Source organism: Parasteatoda tepidariorum, chromosome 1 (assembly GCF_043381705.1).
Source record: "Parasteatoda tepidariorum isolate YZ-2023 chromosome 1, CAS_Ptep_4.0, whole genome shotgun sequence".
NCBI classification, from domain to species: Eukaryota; Metazoa; Arthropoda; class Arachnida; order Araneae; family Theridiidae; genus Parasteatoda; species Parasteatoda tepidariorum.
In genome coordinates this window covers 106913596-106923681 of record NC_092204.1, presented here as the reverse complement: position 1 = coordinate 106923681, position 10086 = coordinate 106913596, and the positions used below count along the sequence as shown (strand labels likewise).

The window sequence follows — 10086 nt, the reverse complement described above, 5'->3', positions numbered from 1 at the left end:
GGGACCTCTTAAAGGTGTCTCAAAACCGTTTAAATTCATTGGCCATAATGGCAATTGAAAATGATGTATTGGAAAAGGTTAACTTTCAGGATGTCTTGAACGATTTTGTAACAAAAAAAGTTAGAAGAGTTAATATTTAAGCTTATTGTATGATTTTTTTTAAATGCATATATTAATTACTTATATTCTTTTCGTTTGATTCAATATTTTTATTGAATAATGTGATAATATACTATATATAATATACTGCGATATATAATAATTAGGAAGTTAGAAGACGGTAGGGGAGGGGCCCCGAGACGAGCATTACCTAGGGGCCGCGACATGCATAAGCCGGCCCTGGAAAGATGCCTCTAATCCAAACAATCATAGGCCTTTTAGTTTACTGCCCTCTCTTTCAAAAATACTGGAAAACGTTATCAAAAATAGACTTCAACAATATTTACATAATCTACCGGACCAACAATATGGTTTTCGAGCCAATCTTTCTACTACAAAACAAGTCATTAACTTAATGGAATTCATTAGTAATGGTAAATTTAAAAAGGAGACAATGGCCCTTATCCTACTCGACGTCGCGAAAGCGTTCGATCGAGTATGGCATAAGGGCCTTATTGTCAAATTAAGCGAGATGAACTTCTCAAAGAGCCTACTCTCCCTTCTTAATGCATATCTAAAAGATCGCTATTTTAGAATTAAATTAAACAATACATATTCTGATTTTAAACTTATCAGAGCGGGAGTACCGCAGGGGTCCATTCTTGGACCAATTCTTTACATTTTGTTCACTGCTGACTTTCCTGTTGATAACAGCAACCTAAATGAATTAGTCGCACTATACGCAGACGACACGGCTATAGTCACCAAATCCCTAAATACTAAAAGAGCAATAGAGCTCCTACAAAATAAATTGAATATAGTAGAAAACTGGTGCTCCAAATGGAGAATTAAGCTCCACCCCGACAAAAGTCAATATATGATTATACACAGCAAAATTAAATTCGAGAATATTCCAAAAATCAAGTTATTTAATGTGGATATTACTCCAATAAAACATGTGAAATATCTTGGAATCATTTAACCTCAGCTGGAGAAAACATGTCGACGATGTAATTAGGAGAGGAAAAGGTGCGTTTTTCGCCCTCTACGCAATCCTAAACAAAAACTCCAAACTTGAACTGAACAATAAAAGAACCATCTACCTACAAATCACCGACCAATTCTGACAGCCCAGCCCTTACTACGCTGACTAATAATCTTAAGAATAAGCTTTCTAACTTTGAGGGCAATAAGCTTATACGAACAATGCTGGGTGCCCCAAGGGCAATCAGTAACAGATCCCTTAAAAATGACTTAAAGATAGAGGATATAAATCAGTTTTTGGCAAAGCTTAACTCAAAATTCTATAAAGACGCAAAGGACTGTAACACCTCAAATTTTAATAAAATCTTTGATATAGACATTTTTTGAGATAATATAAGCTTTAGCCCTCTCACTGCATTTTTAACCTCGGACTGCTTGATCTCAAAATACTACAATTAAAATTAACCATTCCCTCACACAAACACACACAGATTTAGCACCAGCACCGTGACAAACTTGGTGAAGGAGGAACCCTTTTCGAAGGGTCCGATCTGGGGGAGTCCACAGAGCTGCTTAAACTTAATCATAGTGAGCAACCCGGCACGAGCGGTGATCACCGGGACGGCCGGGTCACTATACAAACCCTGTACATATTTTATTATATTTTGTTCAACTGATGTAATTACTATATATATCTTATTTGACTATATTTTATTGCCTACTCATATTTGTTCACGACTTCATACTCATGTTATTACTTGACAATGGAGACCTCTCCATACCCCCTTTTCTTTATATATTATTGCTTTGAATAATTTATGGCTAACCAATTTATGATTACACAATTTCGATGAATCGGTAAGTGGCGCTTCGCGCCAAAGGCCGAGGTAAAAACAATTTCCAGCGATGTTCATCGCTAATCTTGTTACGTGCTGCTAGCATGTTAGTTGTTATGTTTTGTTGTTATTAAATTTGTATTTTAACTTATTATGTGTCTTACTTGGAATTCAACACCAAGGATATCTCACAATTTCAGAACGGGCGAAGCACATTATTCGCACCCTCAATTTAAATTCACAGTTATATAAAGTTTTTGATTTCGAAAATTGTTTTTTTAAAAAAAATAGGTTTTTTTAAAAAAGTTACCAATTTAATTTTGCTTCATTTTCGCTAATGTCTAAAGTTCAGAAGGGGCTAAGCACACTATTCACTCTCTCAATTAAATTTCAGAAGAAAGTAAATTTAAAAAAAGTTCATTTTTTTTCTTCCTAAAATTATCAACTTAACTTTATTTTCACGAATGGCTAAATTTCGGAAGGGGCGAAGCATATTATTCGCCCCCCTTCAATTAAATTTCAGAGGAAAATAAAATTTTTGATTTTGAAACTCACTTCAGCCATTTATTGACTATGTAGGTAGACCGTTAGGAAAAAGCATCGGTCGTTTTGTAATAGGATACTGGCACTTCACAACTTTCTTTTTTGTTTTGAAATAAATAATAGCAATTAAGTTTAACCACTAACTTGTGACAGAACTTAAGAGGCGAATAAAAATGTTTTTTTCATTGGTGCTTAATCTGGCCCTGCAACCAGGCTATCCGTCCTATACTTTACAAAATCGAGGAAAACATAAGGAGCAGTGCCGGATTACCCATTAGGTCATGGCCCCCTTAAAATGGATTTTTTGAAAATTTAAAAAAATTAAGAAAAACAATGATTTAAAAAAAATAAATCTATTTCAAATATATATGTTACGATTATAAAATATTATGATTGATTATTTTTTAGTTCTAATTTAACAAAATAAAGTAAAATTCAATTTATTATTATTATTTTTTTAAATATGCTTTCTTGAACGAAAAGATATATGAATACTTTTATATTTGAATAAATAAAAAATATACGAGAAAAAAAAAATTAATCTAAGGGCCCCAAAAATTTGACATTTGAAAAGATATAACATTTGAATAAATACATTTGAAAAGATAGATGAATACTTTTATATTTGAATAAATAAAAAATATACGAGAAAAAAAATTTAATCTAAGGGCTCCAAAAATTTGACATTTGAAAATATATAACATTTGAAAAGATATATGAATAAATAAAAAATATACGAGAAAAAAAAATTAATCTAAGGGCCCCAAAAATTTGAATGGCCCAGGGTCCCGTGCACGCTTAATCCGACACTGATAAGGAGGCACAATCTGTATCCTAAATAAGGAAACTGGTAACTTGTCGAGCACAGCAATTGACTGACAGTTAGAGAAAAGCATGTCTTATCACCTCTAACAGCTACAAAATTCCTGCATCAGCGTTTCTCATCGTTTACCAGTTTCCTTCTACTTGCATCAAGGTACTCTTGAGCTTATTGAAGCTGGTCTTCAAGTTGCAATTAAGCATCCCATACAATGTGCCTGTATCTTAATCCCATCATTTCATTTGACGGGATTAACATAAGGAGACATCAAAGGCCACTCCTCTGATTGTTCACACGAGAACAGGTTATGAGTCGCTGTCGAAACTGAATATTGACTCCTCACTGAAGATAACAAGCCCCCAAGCATCTTAAATCCAAGACCCATGGCAGACAGTCCTTTTTGTGGTTTACAGTCAAGGCATGCAAACACATTTATTAATTTCTGGGCGACTGTTATCTGCGAAATGGATGTTCTTGTTACATTATTACAGGTTGCAATACAGTTGCGTCGCTATAATGGACCAATCCCTTTTGGCTGGAAATCTTGCTCACCACTAGATTATATTTTTTGTTATTCAACCTTACCTTACACTATGATGTTTCAAAGCGTCCTTGTGCTACAAGCTTGGACGAACAAATGAGGTTCTTCTACACAAAAGCGATCACAGGCAACTGCATGGTAGAGATGCCCAAGAAGAGCTGAGACCGTGTTTGCGTATAGCCATTACTTATGAAAATGTTCTTTCTTTTAACCGTTTTTATCATAGCAGTTTTCACTGACATGCACTCTTTGACCTAAAACAATTTAAAAACCAATGTTCCCTTCTTAAGATAGGGTTGTGCACTCTGCTTACTATCACTCACAAACATTTGAAATAGCTTACACTGTTTTTTTTAAAAGATCAATTTGCCATTTGAGGTCACTCTGCTTGTTCATCTCACATATTTTACGAAATTGTAATTACATATGTGTGTTTAGGTGCCAAAAATGGAAATTCAAATCGAAAAAAGCAAAACATTTTTATAAATAATTTTCTTAATAAGCTATTTTGGAAGTAAAATATATATTATTAATATCAATAATGGCTTTCTCACTATCATGTTTTTTAAAAAAGAAGGAAATTACATAAACGTTGATGGGTTGTTAGACACACCCATCCATCTGATTTCAATAAGCAACATATCAAATGAAATAATTAAAACCAAAAAAACTGAAGAGCAATTCCATTACTAAAGCCACAGTTATTGACTTTATAAGCACGTAACATAATTAAAAAGAAATCAAGCAGTTCTAAAAATTAAATTTTTTTTAAAAATGAAAAACTGTAGCTTTTAGAGATGTAGCATATTGTGTTATTATGCCCATAACACTCAGCATTTAATTTTTAAAAAGTTATGAAAGATACCAAAAATAGGAGTAAGTGTACAGATATTTTCACAAGAAATATTAGAATTCCTTAATTTTTTTAAAATCCAGTTAGATAGCTTTCTAATATGACATTAGTAATTGGTGGAATTTTCCTGAAGCAGTAGGATTTTTGTGATTACATCACTCGAATATACCACCTGGTGAGAATACAAATTCCAAGCAAAGAACCTCCCCCCTGTAACGTTTTAGAGACGGTTGGTACAACAGTTGTACCTTTCTTTTGTTGTTGTTGTAAAAGTATTTTATGTATAGCATTATAATTTGATATTTATTTTACTATGCACGTGTTATGCTGAGTTGAGAGCCATATCATGAAGACAAAACAGATAACGTATCATAGAAAATTAATATTTGTCTCACATATATCAGGGGTAATTCTGACACAAAGTGAAAAACCCTGAAAATTTTATAAGTAAAAAATTGATATTAAGATATCAATTTATATACCAAGCATGTTTCATATTTAACATAAATTTTAGAACTAGCATTTATAATTAAATTACCTACTAAAAATATTTTAAGGTATGTGTGTTAGCAAGACAGCACTTCATCAAGAGGCACACTGCCTGCCAACACACAGGAACCTTTCTGTTGTCAGTGGTAATACCAAAAGCTGACAGTGTCCCGAGGCCCCACAATGGATAAACAAATAAGAAAAAGCAGTTAGAAAAATCGAATTGTAAGAGCAATGAAAAATTAATGACAAATAAACACAATTTAAAAGTATACAGAGTAAGACTAAATAATGAAACGCCCACATATAAGAAAAATAAATAAAGTTAAAGTTAGGAATTTCTTTCAGCTATCAGGAATTTCAAGATTACATTAGAGAATAATCATTTTCCTTTTAATTACTGTAATTATGATATTTTAAAGACATTCAAATAACTCGGCTGATATTGAAGCCCGCATAAATAGGCCTATGAGATGAAATTAAGGATTTTTTTGGTTCCTGAAGCATATAGATGGCAGCACTTTTTTAGAAATTTTACTCATTGAATGCTTTTTGCTTTATTTTTCAATATTTTCAAAAGGGGTCACCACGATTTATTTTTCAAGTTTTCTTTATGATATGGCAATTTATATTTTATTTTGATTTGGTTATTCTAACTATAACTTTATTTATTTTTTTTTATATGTGGGAGTTTCATTATTCTTACTCTGTATAATTTAAAATTGTGTTTATTTGTCATTGCTTTTACAATTAAATTTTTCTAATTGCTTTTTCTTACTTGTTTATCCATTGTTGGGCCTCGGCGGGACACTGGCAGTTTTCGGTATTACCACTGACAATAGAAAGGCTCCTGTGTGTTGGAGGCACTGTGTTCCCTGATGAAGCGCTGTCTTGCTAACACACATATTTTAAAATATTCTTTGTATTTCTGACTTTTTAAATTAAAATAAAACAAATTTGGTTTTAGCTGCTTTTCCATTTTGATTTAATGTTATTTACTTATTTTGTCTTTTTCTGAATTTGTATAAATCAGTTTCATTCTTTGATTAGACTCACTACTTTTTGAATTACAGAGCAACAAAAAATGATAGGGGACAAAAAGGATCCATCCATCTTTTTAGTGTTAAGTGCAACAATTATATAAATTCAAAAAATATCACAATATTTTTTTAGCTATCAACATTTTTTAACAATTCATTGTTATTTTAAAATTTGCCATGATCTACAGACATGCATAAACATGTGAATGTTGTCTATGGGAAATTTATCACCATTGCAGAAAATTTTTTAATATTACTTTATTTAAAAAAAAAAACTTAAGGAATTATAAGGTTATATTTATGTTTTTCTTAAATGGTTTATATTGTAAAATGAGCAAAGCAAGATTATTTAAGTGTAGAAGACTTGAAAACAGATTCTTATAAAAAAAAAACTTATTTAAGTTTTTCATTGAAATGTTTCCAAGCAAACATTTATGTATGCAAAGAAATTCAAGCCTAAAAAAAAAAAGTAAATCAATAACTCATTTTATATTTTCATAAAACTGCTAAATTTAAAGATATGCATAATAATTAATATAGTTTTTTTAGAATTAATCATTTTCAAAAGTGATTTTCGAACAAATTTTATGTCCATGAAACTAATTACAAAAGTCAATAAATTACTTACGAAGTTTTTTAATTTTGTTTTTGCAGAAAGTTTTTCATTTTATCAAAGCCTGCCTATCTGTTATAAGGACCAATGTTCTTGTTAGTAACAGCTAAGAAAAGCAGTCGCCAACATATAGTCCCTATAACATAGATATGGCGAATCTAATGGTAAACATGCCACAAGGTGGCATATGAAACATATCTTGATGGCAGACAAGAAATTCATATTACTAAATTACTTTTATTTAATTACATTCCTTGAAGAAAAAAAAATTTAATACTAGTAGCAATCAAAAACAAGTAGGAAGTTTGGTGACATTAGGACATATTTCAAGAAATGAAGGTAATTAATGTCCCCCTTAACGATGGAATTCCACGTCGTAGGAGAAAATGGATTTTCTTGAAAAGTATGAAATTGTGATGAGTTATAAAGAAAACCCAAACCAAATTATGAAAAAACTTGCGATACAAAAAATTTTTGCAATGTAGAGAACAGACATTTTAATCAATGAATTCTGTATTATCAATAAGAAACAGCCAAATCTCATATTTAAAGTAAAGATCAAAACCAAACAGTAGATATAGCTACAATATGTAATTAAATGTTGAAATCAAAGTAACGACAAACAAATGGGATTTTAAAAAGAAACTTAATAAGTTGCACGTTGGACACTGTTATTTAACTGGCACGCTTATTTATATAGGTTTACCACTCGTGCTATAATTGAAAGTATCTTCATAGGAATCAAAATATTGTAGGAATGTAATTTTTTTTCTTTCTTTCTAATGTTAATTGAAAATTTTTTTTTACTCATAAATTCTTGATGCTTGTTGAAATTAATGTTCTAATCACAGTTCTCCTTGTTTTAATTATTTATTTCAACCATTAAAATAAGTCTTAATTCGATAGTTAAACATTCTGATTTACAATAAAGCAATTAACATTGATTTGAATCCCATGGTTCAGAGTCAATAAATTATTGGTTCACTTTAAGTTCTTTAGCAATTGCAGAAGCACTCATAACCATCATTTCAGAAGAATGTTCTTTATACGTAGAGAGAGCAGCTTCACGCGTTTCCTCCCATCGATAAAGTTCTACGTATATCGGCTTAATATACTTTAAACGGCCATATTTAACGACAAAATCTAAAGCTGTCGGGATTATATCTTTCCAGCGAGCTAATAAGCACAGACGAATCCATCTGAATTCAATTTCACAATTTTTTGTCTCACTTAAATTATAAAGCTCATTTAACTTCTCAATTTTCTTAGTAGATAAAGGATCCTCTTTTAATATGAATGATAGAAATGTAACAATTTGATCGGAAACAAAACTTTTGATATCCTTCGAACCGAATTGACCGAGGTCGTTCTCGTCTGCTTTGACCCATGCATTACACAAATCAATACACTCTTTGGCAAGGGTCTCATCATAGTCTGGTTTTACAGGGGGCATACCTGGGGAATATAACCATGTGTCCCAATCCACTTGGTTAAGAACATCTTTTTTGTCTGAAAAATGTTTCAATAGATAATTTTTCCAAGTATCAGTATCGATAGATTGAAACTTATGGTCTTTAATATAGTTTCTCAAGAATTCTTCAAACGGTTTAGATCCTAAAAGAGTTTCCAAATAGAAAAGAAATGTGTGACCTTTTTCATAAGGTATAGGATTACAACCTTCATCTGGATCCACATCCGTTAAGTCTGGCACCAATTTAGTTAATGGATCAGTCTCACCTAACTTTTTCACTATATAATCAAGATCATTCCAACCATCAATGGCATCAAAATGGCGTTTTTTCTCACCATGGAGCTTAGCTATAATTTTTCTTTCAAAAAACATTGTAAATCCTTCATTTAACCAAAAATGTTCAAAGTTCTTATTGGTCACTAAATTGCCAGACCAGCTATGTGCAATTTCATGAGCAATAACACTGACCAGCGACTTATCTCCAGTTATAATGGTGGGTGTAACAAATGTTAAACATGGATTTTCCATACCCCCATATGCAAATGATGGAGGTAGTACCAATAAATCGTATACCTCCCACACATATTCTCCAATGAGTTCCTCGGCACAAGATAACATTTTTTCGGTGTCTGCAAACTCCTCGGCTGCCTTTTCGACGAATTCCGCTTCGGCCCAAACATGAGAACGAGGACCAATTTGTCTACTTTCCAAGGCTCCAACAGCAAGGGTGATTAAATAACTTGGAATGGGAATTTTTTGGACAAATTTATAGTTTTTCTCTAAGGGATCAGAATCCATTTCTTCACCATCACGTAAAGCACTCATTAATGCAATGAGCTCATAGGGTGTAGTTAGTGTAGCAGAATAGGGTGCTTTGACACTAGGCGTGTCTTGACATGGAAGAATGGATCGAGCATGGATTGCTTGACACAAGCTAAAAACATATGGATGCTTTTTACCAGCAGTCTGACTGGGCTCAAGCCATTGAAGAGCACTTGCTTGAGGCGATGTTTCATAATCAATTCGAATGAAAACATTCTTGGCTGTTGATCTTTTCGGTAATTTTATTTCCAATCTACTGCCAAAAACTTCGTGCTTTTCCTCACTTAAAATGAAGGATAGCTTGTTATGATTGCTTTTATTCTTCACATTATGTATGATAAGATCTTTGGTGTCCAAAAACAAATCCGCCTTCGGATTTTTCTTCTCAACAGTTAAATCTACATAACCAGATAATATATGCTTATTAAAATCAACTTCAAGTTTAAGAAATATATCAGTTATTACAGCATCTTCGGGATTGGAATAAGAATGCGGATCGTTTTCACTTAATCGCTGAGACATGTCGAAAAATTTACCTTTTACTGTGAAAAAAGAAAACTTTTCCTTTCTGAAAACTCTTGATTTTATATCTGTAGTATTTATCAAATTAAATCTGCAGATTTGACGTGTTTATTGTTCTGTTTAGGAGAATTCGAAACATTCCTCTACTTTCGAAACTTGAGGTATGCTCGAAGTGAAATGCCTCCTTCTGCCATGTGATTAGTTATTAAATAATACTAGTTAATGAGTGCAAATAAATTCATGTTCCTGATTTTAAAGTAAATTATTGAAAATAAGGTACAAGAAATTCTATTAATAAAGATAAATATCTTGAATTAATTTTTCAATTTATGCTACTTCAAAGCCTTATAGGAGCATTATTGAAAAAAGATAATAAAACAGACATGCCATCTTCACAGATACAGACGTTCGTAATATCATGCATTTCAACGTGACTAGTTGTTTCCATTTCAA

General features: G+C 32.0%; 1 protein-coding gene across 1 annotated transcript; it reads right to left on the bottom strand.

Moving 5' to 3' along the window:
- Positions 1-7289: 7289 nt before the first annotated feature.
- Positions 7290-10007, bottom strand: LOC107455783 (leukotriene A-4 hydrolase). The gene has a single exon (XM_016073487.4). The coding sequence runs from the start codon at positions 9631-9633 to the stop codon at positions 7792-7794; it is 1842 nt and encodes a 613-aa protein (XP_015928973.1). The 5' UTR covers positions 9634-10007; the 3' UTR covers positions 7290-7791.
- Between the last annotated feature and the right edge of the window lie 79 nt (positions 10008-10086).

Coding starts and splice junctions, on each gene's coding strand:
- LOC107455783 (XM_016073487.4), bottom strand. CDS start 9,633: ATGTCTCAGCGATTAAGTGAAAACGATCCGCATTCTTATTCCAATCCC.